At 41.3% G+C, this 22,485-nt stretch overlaps 2 protein-coding genes across 6 annotated transcripts in view; both read left to right on the plus strand.

The window, feature by feature from the left end:
* The first annotated feature begins 3,756 nt into the window (after positions 1–3,756).
* Positions 3,757–7,597, plus strand: BCDIN3D (BCDIN3 domain containing RNA methyltransferase). Its single transcript, XM_074270445.1, has 2 exons — positions 3,757–4,086; positions 6,460–7,597. The coding sequence occupies exons 1-2, from the start codon at positions 3,847–3,849 to the stop codon at positions 7,048–7,050; spliced, it is 831 nt and encodes a 276-aa protein (XP_074126546.1). The 5' UTR covers positions 3,757–3,846; the 3' UTR covers positions 7,051–7,597.
* An 11,456-nt stretch (positions 7,598–19,053) lies between these two features.
* Positions 19,054–22,485, plus strand: part of NCKAP5L (NCK associated protein 5 like) — a 46,477-nt gene continuing 43,045 nt past the window's right edge. For 4 of the 5 annotated variants that reach the window (XM_074270440.1, XM_074270442.1, XM_074270443.1 and 1 more), the window contains exon 1: positions 19,054–19,190. The gene's annotated coding sequence lies outside the window, so the exon portion shown is untranslated. The remainder of the gene's footprint in view (positions 19,191–22,485) is intronic. The other variant, XM_074270441.1, reaches the window with a different exon arrangement.

Raw genomic sequence — 22,485 nt, forward strand, 5'->3', positions numbered from 1 at the left:
TCTTACTGACATTCCCAAACATCAAAAATCTGTATAAAGATGTGCTATTGCAAAAAATTGAACTTGGTTGCTGAATCGATCCACAAGCAGTAAAGGGTGTCTATGATTAGAGGCAGTTGTTTGGACAATTGCCCATATTCAAATCCAATTGAGTATAATCCCCATGCCCATAGGAAGGATCAGTATCAGATAGGAATAAAGATGACAAAAGCAACTGAACTAAGTGAATACAGCAGCCTGTTCTAAGGAGTCATAATTGTGAGAGAACTAAAAAATTTAATATTCAGGTATCTGAAGAAGATGAGAGCAGAGACATGTATTGTGGGGGGGGGCGGAATCTTTGACCTTATTGACTGAGAATCACAAAAAAAAGTGACTGAGAAAACAACTACTATGTACACACACACACACATACACACACCCCTATTCTTCCACTTATATGAAATCTTTAAATAAATCTATACACAAATTGAGAGCATCCTTAATAAAAGTGTTAGTGCAGAACAAGCAGACTTTTATGAATGCTGTTCAATAATGGATCACATCTTTACCATTTTATGTTTGACTGAAAGATGGAAAAAAATATAAGTTCTCATTATATTTGTTTTAACATACACTGCTAAAATAGGCATATGAAGAAACAACTTTCAGATGGGATTTGGACAGTTTGGGAAAGAAAATCATCTGAATTTGTAGTCAACAAGGTGCTCCCTTGCATGGGAAAAAATTAATGTCATAATGAAGCCCACTGCTTCATTAAATATATATTGATTAAAATATTATTCATTAATAATATTTTGTTGAAAATCTGAGAAATTTACATATAAAGAAACAGGTTTAAGGTCATCAGAGAGAGAACCATGCTAAGAACTTCAAAGAGTTAATTATAAAGCATAAAAATATGTGAGCTAATTTGCATATAGAGGTTTTATGACTAATGAGGGTAAAACTAGAAACAAATCCTATATTTGGAAATTGAGATATAATTTCTTTCTTGCCCAGGATCACACAGCCGGGAAGCATGAAGTGTCTGAGGCTAGATTTGAACTCGGGTTCCTCCTGACTTCCGGGCTGTATTCTATCCACTACACTAACTAGCTGCCCCCACTGAGATATAATTTTAAAGGGACTATTGATTTGATAGGAGAAAACTGAGTCAAAAAAACTCTCATTTAAGATATTGAAAGACAAGAGATTGCAGCAAAGATAGAAGAGAAACCCAAGGAGAGATGAAAATACAGCTGAGGGTGCTAAAAGTGATTCTAAGAACTGTGGCTGTTTGCCATAGTCACCAGAGAGATGACTTCAGGATGAGCAGTTTCTGATTGGTTAGAGAGAACTGATTTCACTAACCAAGAATTCCATGCATTTCGCTGTTGGCTGTTGTGCTTTAGCACCACCTACAAGTAGAAAAGGGTAAAACTTTTCAGAGGGCCTTCTGATCTGTTACCATGCCTTGCATAAGGCAAGGGAGAGAAGGTTTGGGAATTTCCGCTGGCATCCTGGTGAGCTGGCCTCAAGAGGCAATCTGGATTGTGTGGCTGTGAGTAGGCAGCTAGTGAATGAATTGGCCTGGTCCGTATACCTCCAGAGATAGCCAGTTCGATGAGTTTGGCAGTTGTCTGGCTGAAAGAAGTACCATTCACCTTAAGAGCTAACATTTTGTTCCATCAGAGAAAAGGATTTCTTCAACTGTAGAAAGTGGTGAGAATCAAGTGGACATTCTTGTGCCAGGCTTTTGGATCAAGGACTAAATACAATGTGAGCAAAGAAGCATTTTGGTGTGGTGCAGATGTTTAAGGGTGGACTATTAATGTTGGTTGGTAACCTAGAAGCATAAATTATCCTGATCACATGCATCCACCTCATCTTAGCTACTGTGCATTGGTAAGAAAGAATGATCTGGATTTATATGCATTGTGATGTATTTTATTGTTAATGCATTTGTTTTACCCTATCTCTTGTTTAACTAAGTAAATTATTGTGGATGACTGGGTTATGTAAATATCACACTGGATGTATTGCCTCAAGAGTTGATTATATAGATCAAAAACAATGAATGTGGATTCAACAGCTAGAGGAATTAACAGGGGAAGTAGTTTAAAGAGTTTTAATATAACTAGATAGTAATGGTGGTGTAGAGTGTTGTGGGCCAGAACTTGAAAGAAGGTGCTAAGTCAGTGGAATTGATAGAGACAATGATTATTTAGCATGGTATTTAACAGTTCTCTGGTTCACTAATGTACTTAGTACTTATTAGAGTTCTACAAGATTCACACCTTTAAGACAGCTTATATAAGCTAGGAGCGACCAGGATTGAGACAGGGAGATTCAGAAGGCAGAGCTCAAGCTCTGGGAACCAAGGCTACAGAGGGCCTCTAAGAAAGCTAACCGGGCCCCAGGCAAGGAGACAATAAAGGATTTGGACTTTAACCTCTGACTGCATTTGGGGTGATTACTGAACTGAAAGGAAGGCTGCTCCCAGAGAACATTTTAAGAAGAATATTACATTTTGGTGCTCAACGTGGGTGAGAACCCCAAAAAAGGAGGTGATCACGGTAAAGGAAAAAGAGAATCTCTGGGCACGTCAACCTGCTAGTGTGAGAGCATGGAAGGAAGGAATTAAACTCGAAGAGAAAAGATATCTCACAGTCCATGTATGAATTGTGAGACCTGATAAGGTACAAGAGACCAAGTATGAGAAGTGTTTATACTCAGATTTTCTGTAGGCCCCTCTCTAATGTATTTATCTTGTTACCTTTTGGTGCACCAGAAGAAATCATTCCATATGTCTAGTGGTACTTTCCAAAACTACTTACTGCTATGATGAAGATCTGGAACAATTCCAAGAGGAAGGGAGTTTCTCTGTAATTGGTGAGTTTGTGTTACCTCTTGGAAAAGATTGTGGCATGTATTTGGATAAAACCTACAGACTTTGCCCACCAGTCTATATATATCTGTGACAGTACAGAAGGACAATGTTTTTCCTCCAGTTGGACATAATTCCAGGTGAAGAAAGACAGGTTGGATTGCCTTTGGAAAATTACAAAACTCTCTCTTAAGGACTTCAAGCTTCCTTTGGAAACAAAAGCCTATTTTCTTAAAATACCAGTATTCTACACGTGTTTCTAATTAGCAGAAAGACAAGGATACAATAATCTCTAAAGGATTAAAAATGTATTATCATATGGAGATACTGATAGAAAATATCTTGTTGTTTTTGTTTATCCTTCATTCTCTTTTTTTTCTCCTGGGGCTGGGGGTAAGTGACTTAAGACCACATTTGAACTCGGGTCCTCCTGAATTCAAGGCTGGTGCTCTATCCACTGCGCCACCTAGCTGCCCCCATCGGAATATCTTAAGTATAATTTGGTTGGTTCCCCTAGGCCAGGCCAGGGACTACGCTTCCTCCTGAATTCAGGGCTGATGCTCTATCCACTGCGCCACCTAGCTGCCCCGGACTACGCTTCCTAACCGGTTTTTCCCAGCTCTCCAGAAGGGCATCGGCGCTCCTGAGGCAAAGGAATGGGGACTATAAGCCACATGGCTAGAGCCTGCCTCAAATAATGGGTTAGGAGAAACACACGTGCATTCTTTTATCCATTCCATTCCAGTTAGCAGTCTGTGAGGGAGCAGACTGTGGGCTTGTGAGAAAGGTCACTAGCATTTAAATTAAGGGAAAAAACGGGCCAAGAGGAAACCTTTGTTTCCATTACGTAATCCCTCCGGCTTTAGCAAAAGAGGACCCGCGCTTGCGCATTGCGCAGCCCGGAACTAAAGCTCCCCGGTCCAATAATTCCACGCTTTTCGCGTTCCCCCGAATCCGACAACGGCGGACTGAAGCCAATGGCGGCGCCCATCTTGTCGGCGGCGGAGGCGGAAACCGAGGAAGAAGCGACGACAGCCGAACCAGGATTCTTGGAACCCGGAGCCGCCCCATACGGAAATTTCCCCTTTTACTCCCGTTTCCACCCGCCCGAGCAGCGGCTTCGCCTTCTGCCCCCGGAGCTGCTGCAGCGTCTCTTTCCCCCCGAGGGCTGCGATCCTCGGCCGCTGCTGGGGCTCGATGTGGGCTGTAACTCCGGGGTGAGTACCTAGAGAGCTCTGCGCATGCTCGGCCCCTCCCCGGGGCCGTGGGTCGTGGTACGTTCCCAAATCCCGTGCATTTGGGAGTATTTGTCGAGAACCCACTGGGCCAGGTGCCTGCAGCGGCTTGGAGATTGTGAACGCTGAGACCAGGCCCTTTTTGTATCCCAGCGCTTAGCGCGGTGCCTGGCACTGGCACTTATTGAGTGGAAGGCGGGCGTGATCATTCCCCGGTGTCGTAATTGAGGCAGACAGTGAGTGACTCGCCCAGGGTGGCGCGGCAGCCGTCAGGCTCCTGAGGCCGGCTTGGAGCCGCTGCTTTCCCCGCTCCGCAGTTTCCCGGAGGGGCGTTGGAGGAGGAGGCGGCCCAGTCCTTTCATCCGCCCCCTTCCTCCTGTTCCCAGTTTGCCGTCGCTCTGTATTGAACTGATAAACTCCTCCGCGGCCCGATTGTCCGTCCAGCCGCGTCATCCGCTGGGGCGGGAATATCCCACTCTTAGGCCAAACTCTGGAGCAGACGGGGAGCTCTGAAGTGGATATTTGTCATCTGAGTCACGTCCCTCTCCATAAGCCTATTTGGGGTTTTCTTGGCAAATATACCGGAGTGGTTTGCCATTTCCTTCTGCTCATTTTACAGATGAGAAACTGGCCATAATGATAATTTTGTGGTGCGCTATGGTTACAAAGCATTTTTATATACATTCTTTAGTTTAATCCTACTAACCTTTGCAAGGAGGTAGTATTATTACTCCCATTTTACAGATGAGGAAATTAAGTCCTGGAAAGTAGAAAAAACATGGCAATCCAACAAAGCTAGTACTTGAAACCAAGCCTCCAACTCCAAGTCTTCCTTCATGTCGTCTCCCATGTGGAGTCTAAGAAGTTGGGGATAAAAATACTGATCCCAAGGGGGTGGTCCACAGGGCTGTGTTATTAATTTAAAAAGTGGGCGGCAGTAATTTAATGGCAGGAAGATATCAGTCTATCAGTTTGTGTATCCTGGACCATGTTCTCAAGTCTTTAGAGACATTAACCTCACCACCAATGGTAGAATTTCACTAGGAAAAAGGTGAAAGTTAATTTTAGTGAAGTGAGGAATAAAGGAGAATGAAAGTATTTAATGTACAATGATGGGGGGGGGGGGAGAATGTTGTATCTGTCCTCATTAGAGAGTCTGAATTTGAATCCTGACTTCTGTGACCTTGGACATGCCCTGCACTTCTCCGCATGTTAGTGCCTTTGTCTGTGAAATAAACAGATTGGAAGAGTTCAAGCCCAGGGCGTTTCCGGTGCCAGCATTGCCAGAACCACACGCCTCCTCTGAGGAGTCAGTTAACTTTTCCGAGCCTGTTTCCTCATCAGTAAGATAAGAGTAATACTCTTTGAGGCAGCTAGGTGCCACAGAGGCAACTGAGGAACTGAGTTCAAATCTGGCCTCAGACACTTATTAGGGGTGTAACCCCAAGCAAGTCACCCAATCCAGTTTTCCTGTTTCCTCATCTGTAAAATGAGCTGGAGAAGGAAATGGCAAACCACTCCAGGATCTTTGCAACAACAACAACAAAAAAAAAAAAAAAACAAAAACACACCCCCTCTTCCTAGCTGACCCTGGGCAAGTCACTTAACCCCATTTGCCTCAGAGGAAAAAAAAATACCCCTAAAAAGAACCTCAAAAAGTCAGCCATGACTGAACAACAGTAACTGCACTATCTACCTCCTTGGGGTGGGGTGGTGAGGAAAAGGTTTTGTAACCGTTAAAGCATTCTATGCATCAATTCTATGAATTGATGTCATTTGGGCTGCTTGGGTGAAGCCTTTTTTGGGCCCGTCTTCCTAAAGAACCTAAACCTGTCTCCCAAAATACAGTGCATGACACCTTATGTCCACTAGAGGGCACTGAGAACCTAAACAGGAGAAAAGCTCACCGTGTGGGGATGCTGGTTCTCAAATTATTGCAAGTGTGGAAAGCTCTTTAATAATGCCCCAAGATCAAATAAATTGAGTTGATACTCTTAAAGTCAGAAGGGTTTTATAGGCCATCTCATACATCCTAAAGGAATGATCATCCCACATTTACCAGAAGATCTCTAATGAAAGAGAATCTTTGACTCCTCGAGACATTGTGTTCTGAGATAGTTCTGCTTGTTAGGAATTATTTCCTTAAATTTAGCCAAAGTCTGCCCATCTGCAACTTTCATCTGTTACTCCTAATTCTGCCCTTTGGGACTAAAGATCTTATTGTTCTTTTGCATGAAATACAATGATGGAAAGATCAGTGTTCCCAAGGGAAAGGAGCTATTGTTTTTCTCTTTCCAACCTTCTTCTTTGGGGAGAGGCTGAAAAAAATGACAGTGTTCTTTTGGATTTCTACAGGAGCTGAGTATTGCTCTCTACAGACACCTCCTCTCACTTGAAGAGGGAGAGATCTGTTCAGTTTCCACCAGAGACCTCCGATTCCTTTGCTGTGACATTGACCCTGCCCTGGTGGATCGGGCTAAGAAAGACTGTCCCTTTCCTGCAGCCATGTCCTTTGTTACCTTGGACTTCATGGATCCCCAGACTCGGGAGCCCCTTTTGAGTTCATTCCTGAACCAGTTTGGCCAATCAGCCTTTGATATAGTCTTCTGTATGTCCATCACCATGTGGATCCATCTGAACCATGGGGACAATGGCCTACTTGCATTCCTGGCTCACCTTGCCTCTCTCTGCCGCTACCTCTTGGTTGAACCACAGCCATGGAAATGTTACCGGGCAGCTGCCAGGAGGCTTAGAAAACTAGGCCGCCATAACTTTGACCACTTTCGTTCTCTTGCTCTTCGTGGTGACATGGCTGACCGTATCATTCAGATTCTCACCAAAGACCATGGCATGGAGCTGGTGTGCTGCTTTGGTAGTACTAGCTGGGACCGAAGTCTCTTGCTCTTCAGAGCAAACCAGCCATCAGAGTCTACACCATCCCAGTAACCAAGATGAAACATGATGAGCAGAATAGATAGATGCAACAAAGTCAGAGGATAAAGAAATAAATTTAGAGCAACCAAAAAAATGCTGATCTGACTGTGGAAATTTATGGGTACATCCTCACCTGGACTATTAAAAAGAGAGCATCAAAACCCAATAGAAGTTGAACGAAAGTTGAATGAATAGTCAAGATAAATGGTACTTGTACTTGTTCCCCAACTCTGTGGGAGTAGGGGAGAGGTTATAGATCATGAATAGGAGAATCTCAAATCAGCAATGCCCTGGGATTTCTAGAATACAGGAATGTCCATTGTAATTTGGACATGGTACCAAAGTTATTTGGGGGGCTTCTTTAGAGGAGAATGAGCTGAAACCTAGCCAACTTGAAATGAATTGATCATATTTGGCTTTGGTCCAGTTTCTTTGGAGGGATTCCTCTGAATTGGAAAATTTTCATAATATATCCCTAGGTATCATGCTGAAATTATACTATCTACAATGAGGACTTGCTGACCTGACTAAAATAAAAATTTATGGAAAAGCCATCTTATCTCTGTTGAAAAGATCAAATTTTACACTTTCTTACCAGAGACTTAGAATAGTCCACACAAACACAATCAGTTGGATGTGTATGACCTGACAGAACCACAGTAAACAGATTATGAAATCATTATGTAAATCATTAAGAAAGAATGTATTTTGGTTTATGTTAAAATGAATGTTTTCTAAATGGATAAGAATAAAGTTGGTATCCAACTTTGTCTTAGGGAGCTCTCAACCAGAGACTATCAACAAAGTTACCTCAGTCTAGAACAGAATATCTGTGAGTTACAGAAAACAGTTAGCTAAGATTTGTTATATAAGACTGGGACTCTCCCCATCTAATGGTCACTTCCAAAACACATAAGTATGGGAGTCTAAAAGTTATGTTAAGGTAAACTATGTACGTAAATGCAGATTTAACAGTTGGGCAGAAATAGACAAAAAAATTAGCAAGGATTGGGATGACGGGAGCCACAGGTCTTCAGATGAAATAGTCTTCATGGAGGATCTGGGTCTCAAGGAGTTTGAGTGATGGAAAGGATAGATAACCAAGGCAGAATGGCCATTGATTAATCTGATTCTGCCACTTATTACTCAGATATACTTGAGTATGTTACTTTATCTCTCCTTACCTATTAAATGGATTTATGCCCCAAACAGGTCAAAGACATTTGTGAAGTATTTGTGATAGCGTTTTGGTTTTTTGGCAGAAATTGAGAATATGGAATCAGAAATAATGAGGCATATTTTGGGGAGAGGAAGGAAGACATTTATTTTAAAGGAAAGATTGAACCAAGAGATTCATTTGTGGGATAGGGGAAAATATATGTTAAAGCCTTAATATGATATTAAGTTCTGGTGAGGAATTTGAAATTTTTTCATGGAATATTATAAAATTATTGTATATCTCAGAGTACCAAGGAAACTGATCAAAATAATGTCAAGAAATCACACTTACTGCTAAAGTAAGAAAAAAAGAAAGTCAATAAGGAGATACATACAGGTAGCTAATATCTGGACTTAAAATACTGAGAGGAAGAGTTATGCTAAATTTAAGCTATGTTGTCAGAACTTTAAAGTAGATATATGTTACAAGAAATGTTGAATATGAAGAATTGAAAGAAACATGAAAAGAATTATACTGATAAAGGGAAATAAGCATGACTACAATATAAGTGGAACAAATGAAAAAAGTGAATACTGTGTTCATTTATAATTAACAATCAGCTTCAGAGAAGAGTTGGAAAAATGCATTTTGGCTTCATTGAAGAGATGGAAAACTATAAAATTGGAAGAATACACTATCAGTCCCAGTATTTGTTAGTTTTGCTGAACTACTTTTTTCTCCTTTTAACTCTTTGTTACAACAGTTGGTTTATTGTGCAAGGGAGAGGGAGGAATATATTTGGAAATCAATATGACCTAGAAACAAAAGGTACCAATAAAAATGAAGGAAAATGCTTTTTAAAAGAGGAGATGTCTCAGACTCAGGAAACACTTAACTGGAAGGAAAATAGAAGGTCAGTACTAGACATGAAAATTACAGTCATTCATATCTAGGTGGTAATTGAAATTTTAAGAGTTAGAGTAGATAAGGGAGAGCTTGAAAATACCATGGAACAGAGAGATCCATAACATGGAAGCATTTTATTGAATGGGGAAAAGCTCTTTTCCAACAGTGGGTGGAAGTGCCTCTTAAACTCCTGAAAAATAATTGCCCCAAGAGAACTTTCTGCAATCTGGATTGATTCAGATGGAGGCTTCAAAGAGTCTGATTAGAGTAGTCATTTTATTCAGACTATTCCTAGGTACGCAACCTAGACAGTCACTGTATGTTGAATTAATAGATTAATGTTATAACCTGACAGAGCAGATGGTGTATATAGTTCCAGTGACTAGGATTAGACAGTGGTCAGTCACTACTTTAGTTGGGATCTTTTATGTGCCCTATCTGTATAGTCTTCTATAAATTCCCCACCTTCCACCAAGTAACAAATTCAGAGATGAGACTTGTTTATTGATGATAAAAAGTGCTGCTGTAACTACTTTTGTAGGTTGAATGTTTAATCTGTGCCAGGCATAGTGCACTGGGGAAATGAAGAAAAAGCCCCGGCTCTCAAGGAGCTTACCTTCTATTCTAGTAAGAGAGATCATCTCTGCATAAATAGATATCTCTACAGAGTAGATATAAAATGCTCCTAAAAGAGCCTTACTACAGAAGGTGGCATTTGAGCTGAATCCTAAAGGAATGCTTCAGGGAAATCTAAAAGGTAGAGATGAGTAGGTAGAGCATTGCAAGCATGGGTACAAGTACAAAACAAAAGCAAAGGGTGGGGAGTGAGAATTGGAATGGAGTGTAAAGGAACAGCAAGCAGGCTATTTTAACCACATTTAGAATCTACGTTATATGTCTATAAGTCTGGAAAGGCAGGAGGTAGACTGCAAATGTTAACAGAAGGGTTTGTATATCATCCTAAAGAGAAGAGCTTTTTGAGCAGAGGAGTGGCATTGGATATAAAGTGTGCTTAAAGCAGAACACTTTGGCAGTTGGAGTTAGGGGCTTGTGTGTGAGGAAAACCAAGGAGACCAGTATAGCTAAACTATGGAGTGCATAGAGGAGCTGTCACCTTTAACTGAGCTTCCTGGTCACCTGATTATAAAAACAGGCAAGACTTGAGGGGTTGGGTCTTTTTCCTCAGTGTTTGGACCACAGACCAGTAACCTGATCAGCAATACCCAGGAAAGCTTTATCTAACTAAATGATCCATATCCTCATTGATATCCCTTAATGTCCTTCCCCTACTATGGCTAAGTGAGCTCCCTTTCAATAGGCTATGAGTGACTCATTTCATTCCAGTTACAAATTTCAGATACAACCCAAGTAACCTTCTTATGACAGTAGTCCTTCCTTCCTTATTCCATCACTTGTGCAGAAAGTTGCCTACTCATTGAGGTTTTTGTACATTCAGGTTTTAAATAACCTAAAGAAGATTCAAATTTCTCCCCAATTGGCAAATTATCTTTCCCTTCTGCTAGAATGATTGGAAGATCTTTTACTATTTAATGCTATGAGGGATTTGAAAATTTCCTGAATTCACCTGGAAAAAAGATGATCCTTTAGGTCAGAGCTGTCAAACTCAAATAGAAACATAGACCGTTAAACCAAAAATAAGGATTTCTATGAGCTTTTCATAGTGACTTAGAAAATTACATATTAATATTAACCTATGTTCTGCTATATTTATTATTAAATATATACCAGTTACACTTGAATTTGATTTGGGCAGTATTCCCAGAGCTCTCTTTATTTGGCATCTCTGCTTTAGCTGATTTGGTGGTTATTCTGAGTCCCTGGATGAAGGGAAGGATGAGTTTTCATCAAATATACCACAACACAACACAATACACCACCACCATTCCCCAACAGAAAACAAGAGAAAAATTCCTCATTAGAAGCCTATAAAGAGGCCAAAATCCTATATTATCTAGAGAAGCAGAGTGTTTGTTTAGAGGGCCAAAGAACACTGAGTAGGTAGCTACATGAGGCTTATGATCACTTAGCTACCTTGTTAAAGATGACCTGGACCTGGACCAGTGGCAACATTGTAGGAAGTAAGCATCTTTACTATGGGCCTGATATTCCTGGTGGTTCATGAGGACAGCCACTCTGAACTATCCTCAGTGTATGAATTATCCTTATTAGAAAATTGTTTGGTTTTGTATTTAATGATTGTATTAAATTCCTCCTCAAGTGCTGTTTCTTCCTGAAGTCAGAATTGTTTTAAGATTATTTTAGCAGGGAAAGTTCTCTAGAATAAAAAATTATTGGGATTTTTCTACAAGAGCTATAGTCTGGTAGGAATCGCTCTTGTTTATTGGAAGCAGAATTGGTCTTCCTATAAGGAGGCCATTTGTGAGATTATCATTGGCTTGGCTTCCTTGCCATCTATAAAAGCCCATCCTAGAGGGAGTTGATGGAAGTTAGCAATAAGGATTTATCAGAATTTTCACTGTCTTGCAGGAACACAACTTTCTGATTTAGCATGGCCATTGCTGTGATGAATGAAGAAGCAGAGAAGTAACATTTCATCAGAATTATATCCTTTTTAATCTTAAGTAAATTTTTTTTAAACCACATTTTATGGTTCAAAAATATCTCACTATATTTTAAGCCAAACCTTGAATCACTGTACTTTCCTGAGCTAGGCCTCACTCAAAGTATGTATGATGAAGTTCAGATCCTCTTGATTCCTAGTCAGGGAACCAAATGAAGAGGTTCAGCCCAGGGCAGAGAATTGTGGGAACCCCTTCTGGTCGGCGCAGGTCCTTCATAAAAGAATTTATGATCCCAAAAAGTTAGACTGGCAAAAAGAAGTTTATTGTTGGCACTGAGAAGCCAGCCCTGGAGATAAAAAATAAAAGTAAAAAGATGATCCTTGCTTTCAAGGAACTTACATTCTAATGGGGGAAGATAACACATAAAAGGGAGCTGAAAAAGGAAGTAGAAATGGTACTCACATTTGAGTATGATGACCAAGTCCAGAGAATCAGAAATACAGCTGGGAACAAACCAAGGCCAATCTGGGCTTATCCCCAAGAGGGAGGCCTTCACCAATAGGGGAAGGGGGCTGGCATTCCAGAAGGACATTCCAGAGTGAGAAGGCTCCTGAGTCATGATGGCAAAGTCTAAGAGCATCAGAAGTACAATAGGGAGGGGAATTTTTTAAAAGCTTAGAGGTAATACAGAACTAGCAGTAGACTCATAAGATAATGTTGTGGAAACAAGGGGAGAAAATTTCTTGTAAAATACCAATGAAAAAAAATCTCAGCACATCAGAAGAGTACCATGATACGCATCTTATTACTAAAACTAAAATCACTGCAGAATACTCTAGAGGGTCAAATATAGTAAGGAAAATGCTAATTTAAGAAAAAAAAACACATTTAGGGAGAAAGAGGTCATTGATAATCTTAATTTCAATTGAATGGAGGAGTAGAAGACATAGGGGCTTAAGGAAGGAGAGAATAATGAGGAAATGAAGGAAACATTGAAAAATCATTTGAAGAGTCTGGCTAAAACTAAAGGGAGAAAATAAGATAAATCCTGTAAGGAATGAAGGTTGGTTTTGGTTTTTAGATAGGAAAGATATATGACTACAAAAGGATGCCAACAGTAATAAAAAGGAGAGACAAGATCATTGAAGTCTGGGGTTGTCTTTTCTGTTGGGGTTTGGGGAGGATGCTCAGGTCTCATTCCAATGGATCCCCTCTTCCACTCATCGCTGGAAACTGAGAGAAAAGACAGTGTCACATGTCACCTGTCCTAGGGAGAGAGTGAAAACTGTCTCTCTTTTCTAGGGAATACAGTATAAGCCTATCCCCCAGCAGATCCACAGGGGTACGTTTGCCTATATCCCTCCTTATCCCCAATTCCATTCAGCTCATAGAAGGTGCTGAGCAGGCATAGGCATTGTCCTTTCGAGTGTCTCCCACTATATTCCTTACACTAAAGAGTCTCAACAATAAGTCTACATGTCACAGCAAATCCCACATAGAGTCCTAAGCTGTTCATTCTTAGACAATACCAAAACCAACATTCCCAGGGCTCCCCCTTCCTTGGCATTGCCTTTTTCCCACTTTAGCCACAAGGTCATTTTAGTCCAGTTTCCCTATGGGGCAGGTGGTGATCTATACAGCAAAATATATATATCTTCTTCAAACATTCAGGGCATTCCATTGTGTGTTTGTAGATACCACACACACAGCAACCTTTCACTTCAGAACTGGCTTGGGATATTGTCCCATTTAAAAACCTACCATAGTTCTATAGTCACCACTGGATAAACAAACTGTGAACTTCAGAGCATTCCCAAATCCTGAAATGATTCTGAAACTTCCTGAAGGGACACTAGATAAGCCACTACATCCTTTTTTATAGCCTGATACATTACTGTTGTAAGTTTAGGAGTCTAATATTCAGGGAACTATTCTCTTTCCTCTTATGCCTAATTCCAGGCAAGTAAACCAAGAGAACATCTTGCATGCTGGACCTTCAGGTCTTGATACATGAAGTATCAGTAATATATGTAATATCAGTAATAACCATCATATATGATCTGTGTAATAGATCTCTGGAGTAATAGCCATACTTCATTCCAACCTCAGTTGTATGTACAACTGGAATAAATAATGTAGAATTATCTTATAATTACATTCAAATTCCATGGGTATTTATCACATACAGAAGAAGCTGAAGCCTCAAAAAGGTCAGTACTAGCAGTCTATAAAAAGAAAATCTCTCAATAGCATGTTTATTATTACTCTACCCCCTTTTTACTGAACAGGACATCAAAAATTCATCTATGTATTTAATTGCACTATGATGAACCACCTGTAATATCATTTGGCAGCAGACCTAAGCATCAATTTGCTCATTTGCAAAATGGAATAACAATACTTACATTTCATACCTCATATACCCCCTTTCTTTCTTTCTTGTTTTTCTTTTTTAGAGGAAAGAGCTTATAGCAAAATGATGGTGACAGAAATGAGAAGTCCAAGTCTCATGACTTCTAATCTCTCCACCTGATATATTCCACACTCTTGTGAGCTGTGGAAATGATGGGGGAACCCTGATATTGTCATGAATTGGGGGGGGACCATGAGGTAAACACTTGAGAACTCTCAGAGAAACTCTCCCCTGAGAAAGATCTGCCCCAGGGAATAAGTAGTTTCATTCTGCTATCCTGGAGGATACCAGGACACGCGGCATTGATAACACTCACTACTGATTACAACCTCTATTGAGTTGAAGATTAGTCTAGGACTACTCATTCAATTGGAAAACTTCAATTCGAAGATCTCCATCTGATTTCAACTCAAATTGCTTTCAGCCCCTAGCCAAGATAAAATAAGTTTCTGCTCCTTCATTTCTTTGCAGAGGGCCAAAAGCAGGAATCATGCCATGCCAAGGGACCTCTCCTTAGCATAGCTGCCTGCGAGGACCCCCTGCCCACTGAGAAGACTCCCTTTTCTGAGTGTTAACCCCTCTTTATATCTCTGCTAGGATTTCTCTGCTAGAACTTTACTTTTCTGTCAGAACCTCGCCACTGAGGAAGTTAGCCTCCTAGCAAAAGCTGACTTCTAAGTGCCAATAAACTTCTTTTTGCCAGTCTAACTTTTCGGGTTCGTAAATTCTTTTATGAAGGACCTGTGCTGACCAGAATAGGTTCCCACAATTCTCTGCCCTGTGCCAGACATCATCAGAAACAGTGTGAGATGGTGTCCACACTATCTAAATAGCTAAAGTGTCAAGCTCCTAGACCAGGAGTCCTGATTTTTTTTTCTGAGTCCTAGACCCCTTTGAGTGCCTGATGAAGTCTCGATTCCCCACTCAAAATAATATTTTTAAATACATAAAATAAGATATATAAGATTACAAAGGTACTCAATTGCATTGAAATATAGTGAAAAAATATTTAAAAGACAAAAACAATTTCACAGATCCTAGATTAAGAATTCCTATCTAGACAATGAAGTGAGCTTCAGTAGTCTATTACATCAAGGAACCCTATCTGTTCAATTTACAGAAATAAGTCAGTAGCTTCCTGAGATGGCATCTACCAATCATCAACACAATGTTCCCATTTAAATAATGCCTCCAGACTTATCTGTTATTAACATCTTTCAGCTTCTTATAAAGCTTCTCCTCATAGAAAAGGTCTCTTAACTCTGCTGGCCTCAGTTTCCCCATCTATAAAATGAGCTGTTGAAGGAAATGGCCAAAAGCTCCAGTGTCTTGGCCAAGAAAACCCTTAATGGGACCCACCATGAAGAGTCCAGCACAACTGAAACAACTGAACAAAAACAATTTAAATATATCACTTCATTTTAATCTCACAATAGCCTTATCTATAGGTGAGAAAAACCGAGTTTCCTGGCCATGAATCTAGTATGTCTCCAAGGCAGAATTTGAACCCATGTTTTCCAGACTCTGATTCCAGCATTCTATTGATTACAGTACCCTGTGTATAAATAACACACATCCTTATAAGAAGTTAAAAATTCAGGTATAGAAATATTGGCAATATGCTTGAAATTTCCAGTTATTTGGAAACATTCAAATGTTATGAAAACAAGTTTTTAGTGTATACACATCATCAAATAAAGACCAAAATTTTCAAACCAGTCAGTGTTCAGCCTTGAAAAATAAATATGAGAAAGTTGATGGAGATACCATCTTGTGGCCTCCAATTTATCCTATACATAATAACTATAATAATAGCCTTTTAATGTTTTCATCACTCTGTTTTCCTACAGAGATTCCTTGTTCCCCATCATTTAGACCCAGACTTTTCAGCCTTCCTTTTTATTCTCAAACTTCACTACAAAAAAGAAATCATCCAAAAAACAATTAGATAATGATTAAAAATACAGACAAGTTGATCAATGGAATAGATTAGGTTCATAAGAATCAGAGGTGAGGGAACATAATCATAGTGTTTGATAAAGCCTCAAACTTCAAAACAAAGGCAAGGACTATTTAACAAAAATTTTTGGGAAAACTTGAATGCTATCTGGAAGAAATTAATTCAGGCCAACATCTTACATTTTTTTACCACAATAAAAGTCCAAGCAATTGCAAACTTTAGATATAAAAGTAAAGTCATGAATTTGAAAAGCACGGCAGGGAAGGAAATACATTTCACAGTTATGGATAAGGATAAGTTCTAGACCAAAGAGGAGATAGAAAAGATCATAAGATTAAATGAACAATTGTTATTATATGAAATTGATATGTCTACACAAACTAAATCTATGCAGTTAAAATTAGGAAGGGAACAAATTCCCCTGGGGGAAAAAATCTTTGCAAGTCTAGTATCTAAGACTTTGGGAGTTTATTTAAATGTTTAAGAACAAAAGCTATTTCTACATGGAGTGTCAACTGAAATTGAATTTGTAGTTAAGCCCATGATTTTTTATTGTTTGCTTCAGACACTCGGAATATATTTCTAAAAATGAATGTAACTAGGATTGTACCTACCCACTTTTCAAATCTGAGTGAAACTATTGGCAAGGGGAGTTTTGTGTTTTGTTTTTTCAGAGAAGATAAATATCAACAAAAAGGTAGGCTCAAACCTAATAAACATGTCCCAGAAGTGATTTAGACAAATGTAGTGCAAGGTGAAATGTAAAATTCCTAATTAGCAGTTTTGTAAACTGCTTTATGTCCAGATGAGGTTTAAGTATCAGCCTCCAGATTAATAACAATTTGTTGTTCAGTCATGTTTTACTCTTCTTGGAAAAGATACTGTAGTGGTTTACCATTTTATTTCTCCAGGTAACCTCATTTTTATAAATGAAGAGCTGAGGTAAATAAAGATAAAGTGCCCAAGGTCACATAGCTAGTGTCTGAGGAAGAATTTGAACTCAGATCTTCCCAACTTCAAATCAGAGCTCTAGCCAACTGTACCACTTAGCTGCCCTATATAATAACTAAGTCTTGAACTAAGTTACTGAATACTGTTTTAATTCATTTGTATTTAGGATTTCTTGAATATGGAGGAATAAATTACCTATCCAATCTTATCCAATGCCCCTTTACTCCTTACTTTTGTCCACACACTAGATGTGAGCCATAGATAGAAATAAAATCATTGCTAGTGCATTAGGACAGGAGTTGTAGTGAGCTAAAAAGAAAAAATTAGAAAAATTGATCTATCTAGGCCCCTTTCAAGTCACACTTCATAGAAATGAAACTGATGAAAACTTCATGCCTAATTACAGAATACTGGGTGGCTCTATACTCTAGCCCCTGTGGGTCCATAAATTTTAATTAAAAAAAAAAATTTTTTTAATTTAAGAGCTCTGACCTATGCTTATTTTTTAAAATATAGAACATGGACAAAGCTGTCTAGCTTTGTAACCAATGTGTTGAATTAAAATTAATTTTTTTTCCCTTGATTCTCTTCCCCCTTTTTTGGGGGGAATCACTATCACTAACTAACCCTTTCTGTCCTTCCCAACTCCATCACTACCACACATACACACACAAACACACACACACACAAACACAAGTAAAGAGAATTAAGGAACCTTTTTTGTGAGGGTTAGATTCAGGGTTTGGTGGTGTGGGTCTAGGTGATTGGAGAGGAGGAAGCTGGACCTGGAGTCAGGAAGACCTGAATATAAACCAGGCCATAGACACTTAGCTGTGACTCTGGGCAAGTCACTTAACCCCGTTTGCCTCAGTTTCCTTATCTGTAAAATGAGCTGGAAAAGGAAATGGCATATCACTCTAGCATCTTTACCAAGAGAATCTGAAATGTGGTCACAAAGAGTAACAACAACATTATAAAGTTAAAACAGGTTAGAAATCCTCTTTTCTATTCTTAGTATATGGAGGTGTTTGTTATTATTATAAGTTTAGAAACACAGAAGAAGTAAAATTAAAATCCTGGAAAGGGGAGTGGGAATAATAATAATGTTAAAGCTAGAAGCAGTTTTAGAGATTATTTAGTTCATTTCCTATCTCCTCCCAACGGTTCATATAAAATTTGTCAGAACATGGAAATGCTTGTAAAAATAGCATACAAATTAATAAAATAATAATAATAATAAAATCTTGGTAGAGATAGAGTGGCAAGATATTTTTGTTTTGTTGCTGAGGCAATTGGGGTCACACAGCTAGGAAATGTGTCTGAGGTCAAATTTGAACTCAGGTCCTCCTGGCTTTAGGACTATTCGCTAGCGCCACCTAGCTGCCCCCATGGATGGTAAGAATATTAATGTTACAGACGAAAAAAATTTTACGGATCATCTTAGAGATCCTGTGTCCTGGACCAACATTTCATAGCAGAATTTTCTTTTACTGTTCTTAGTATACGGAAATGTTTGTTGATATTTGTCGTGTTCAAAATTAACAGAAAATTAAATTTACGATGGTACAATAGCGCACTAGTACGAGAACATCCAGTCCCTGGCTGTCTGGAACCGTTAGGAGGGAGAGGAAGGCGAGGGCATCTGAGGCTAAGGAGCACCCTCTTCCCCGCATTGACATCACACCCGTACTGCTACAAAGTCATGGTGCAGATACAAACACTTTCGCTGACAAAGACACGTGCACACAGGTACGCACCAGAAGTGCACACCCGTCTCGCGCCGAAAGGAGGCTGCGAGGCTCCCCCTGTCCCCACCCCGCCCTGCCTCAAGGCCACCAATCCCAGCACGGAAAAGGTGGATCAGCTCGGCCGGTTAGGATAACCGGCTGTGTCTCCCAGACTGGGCGGAAACGGCGCACGCGGCTCGGGGTGGGGGTGTGAGAGGAGAGTCCAATTCGGGCCGTGGACCACTGGCAGAGGTGAGGGGCGGGGCCCGATTCCTAGGGGCGCGACGATTGGCTGAGCGAGCGGGCGAGGGCGAGGTCTGGACGAGAGGGGGCGGAACCAGAAGGCCTCTTCAAAGCCCTGACATCAGGCGGCGGCCCGAACCTTGCCTTCCTCCGCCCCTTGTTCCCGGGCCGTTGCCTCAGCCGCAGCCGCAGCCGTATCTGCCATGGACCCAGTGGATCCGGCCCGGCCCGGCCCCGGCCAGAGCCCTCGGTAAGTCTTGGCCACGCGCGGATCTTACTGGGGAAAGCGGGGATAGCCCCGGCCCTGGAAGGTTAACGCTTTCGTAGCAATGCGGCCTTCCGCCCAGACGGACTCCCATACCCCACCCCAGCCTTCTCCCTCCTCCCTGGGGGCACTCCCGCCCGCGGCTTGGCCCTTTCGGCGCCCCCCACCCCCGCCATCTCCGCGCACGCTCCGTGTCCCCGGAAGGAAAACTGGAGGGGCAGAGGGGTGTTCCGGGGCCGGTCCCTTCCAGTACCTGAGTCCCTGACCTTGTCCGCTCCCTCAACTTCCCTACCCTCAGCATCGTAGTCCGCCTCCCCATTCCGGTCTCCTCGCTGAGGGGAGAACCCTCTGCGGATGGGGTGGAATAAAAGGAGTATGGAGGATGAAGAAAAGATGAATGGGGGTGGGTAACGCAGGAAGTGAGGCCTAGGCAGCCCCTTCACCGAAGTCGGCCCGGGCTCTTGGCTTAGGTGCCACAAAAATGCGGGGAATGCGACTGTGCCCGCCACTGCCTCCACCCTGCCCGGAGCGTGGCGCCGGGACTGACCCTCCACTCCACCCCAGCTTCTCCTTTATGTTCTAAGATCCAGACCCCCTCCCGCACCGAGACCCGCTCTGCCCTATCTCCCTCGCTGCATCGTCCATCAGCTCCCACGGGCCTGGGCGACCCTGGGGCCGCATTGAGGGTCAAATGAATGAGCATTCTCCAGCAGTCAGTTTGAGACATCTGCTCCTCTGGCTGAGAGAGGGAATTGAGGTTGATGGGTTTTCCAGGGAGACCTTATCTGCGCTTCTCCCAACAACGATAAAGACCTTCTGATAATCTGTAACCTTGAGGAAAATTAACTAGGGTCCACAGCCTGTTCTGCAGGCTCTCCTCAGCTCATGCTGAGCCTTCTGAGAAATCTGTCAAAGAGGGAGTGAAAAAAATTCACCACTAATCAAGCTCTCTCATCCTCGGCTGATGGGATTCTGCGCCCAGAACTGCAGATGCTTCTTTGCAGCTGAGCCCTGTTTTCAAAACAGGTGGTCCAAGGGTGAGGTGACCTTGGTCCTTTGAGCATCCCTATCTACTCCTAAGGCAGCAGAGGGAGAGAACTAGGAGAAGCAGTTGAACTTCAAGGGAAGAAGGTTATTGTCCCAGAAATGTAGCCAGCTCCAAAGTGTAGCAGGATGAAGCTGGTGGCACTCTGGGAAGGAAGAAAGCCTGGGGTTGAGACTTGAGAGGCATCAGGAGACTTCACCCAGGAACTCGGTTTGAATGTCTAAATTTACTTGTGTGACTTGATTTGAGGTCTTCGGCTGAGAAAACGGAGGGGAGGTCAAGGATGAGGTTGCAGCTGATACCTTCCCCTTCTTCATTTGCCACAGGACTGGCAAAGTCTGCAGAAGGATGACCCCTGCTGAGATTCTTTGGCTCTTCTAGTATTTGAGTTGGGATTAAGAAGGGAGGAGAGCAGTGAGGTAGGCAGATTCCCAGGAGACAGTTTGAGGTTCAGCTGTTTGAACTTGTTTTAGGATCTGAGCCAGGGAGAAAGCTCATCCATTCCTTCACAGAGAGACTGTAAGGTGGGGGAAGTGCCATACTGCACTACACCCTTTTAGGAACTCGTGACAGAAGTTGCTTCTTCCCCCGCCCCCCCCCCCCAGTTTCACTTCCTACTTGGCCTACCTTACCTTCCTGATTGTAAGCCCCCTACCTCTTTATTCATGAACTACTCCCCCCACCCCCACCTTTTTTTTTTCCTGGCCACAGGACTTTCTCTGGAGTCTGGCTCCAGGTTGGAACTTGTTGTTCTCCGTTGGAGCTAGAGGCCCCTCTGTCCCTCTTATTTCTTTTTATCCTTGGTTTCCTGGGTGCTGCTGGGAACATTGGAGGTTAGAAGTACTGGGAACCATCACAGTTTGTATGCACTGTCGTTTCTCTCTGTCTATTCACTTGACACAGTGGAGACTTGCGTTTCAGCACAGTTGCTGGAGTTGGTTATATTTCTAGTAAGTGGTACATGTGAAGGAGAATGTCTTAGTGGCCTATCCTGAGTTTTGGTATAGATTGTGTCACCTCCCAGAATAAAAGCAGATTGTCAAAAATCATTTGCACTGACACATCCCTCCCTGAAACACCCTAAATGAAGTTGAATTATCCACTAAAGGTTAGACAATATATGTCATTTCTCCAAAGTAGATTGCTGTGGGCCCAGTTTCATCATAAGGCTCCGGTTGACCTTGTCTAAGAAATGGTAAAAGCATGAATTGATCCCCTAATTCAGGGGATTTTTATCTGGATTCCTCAGACATTCTCCCTTTCCCAAGGGGTTTATGAATGAATTTTAGTGGATCCAGGAACTTGATTGGGAAAAAAAATTACATCATTATTTCTCTGTATTTGTTTTCCTTATACTTTGTTTTATTTCATACATTTAGAAATGTTATTTCAAGGAAAGGGCTAGTAGACAGCAATCAAATTGCCAGAGGGGTCTATTGATACCAAAAAAGAGTCAAGAACCCTTATTTAAAAGAAGACCACCTAATATCTTGGTGATGGATCCTATTGCTTCCCTCTGTCATTTTCTATAGCAGCTATATCTTCCCTGACACAAAGAGTATCTTGAACTTACTGGCCATACTAATGAATTGATTGGATTACATTTCTTTCATATTTAGGATTTGTTTTGAAACTGACACATACAAATTTATTCAAATAACCATGCCACTATATTAAAATAACAGAATCTTGGAATGTAAAATCTAAACGAGATCTCAAAAAATCAGTCCAGTTTTTCACTTCACAAATTAGGAAACTGAAGCCCAGTGAAGCATCTTGGCACAAAATAGGAATAGGAGTGAGATCTGATTCAATTCCCAGTTCTTCCTAAACCATGATAATGCTGGGCATATGATTTTACCTTATTGGGCCTCATTTTAATGAGAATATGAGAATATGAATGACTATTTCTTACCTTATAAAGGAGAAGGGATTGTATAAACCTTAAAACACTGAATAAATGTATATTTTTATTATTGCTTAAGATCACTTAATTGGGAAGAGACCCAGTACTAGACTTGAATTTCCCAATTCCCACCCAGTGTCTTTTCCACTATAACACACTGATTAGCTCATGTGAGAAGGTCCAGCTGACTGGGGATAAGATTGGAGAGAGGCATGGGCAGGACATGAAATAGCTGATGTTCTTGATTGGAGTTGGGTGCTTGGGGTTCTGTGCAGTTTGTGTTCCCTGAGAATGAGGAAAGAGCTTCTTCTGGAGCCTCTTATTAGATC

Source organism: Sminthopsis crassicaudata, chromosome 5 (genome assembly GCF_048593235.1).
Source record: "Sminthopsis crassicaudata isolate SCR6 chromosome 5, ASM4859323v1, whole genome shotgun sequence".
Classification (NCBI taxonomy): Eukaryota; Metazoa; Chordata; class Mammalia; order Dasyuromorphia; family Dasyuridae; genus Sminthopsis; species Sminthopsis crassicaudata.

Excerpts from the sequence above, each read along its gene's own strand:
- BCDIN3D (XM_074270445.1), top strand. The coding sequence starts at position 3,847 with ATGGCGGCGCCCATCTTGTCGGCGGCGGAGGCGGAAACCGAGGAAGAA. Across the intron at positions 4,087-6,459 it reads ATGTGGGCTGTAACTCCGGG|GAGCTGAGTATTGCTCTCTA; the intron begins GTGAGTACCTAG and ends GGATTTCTACAG.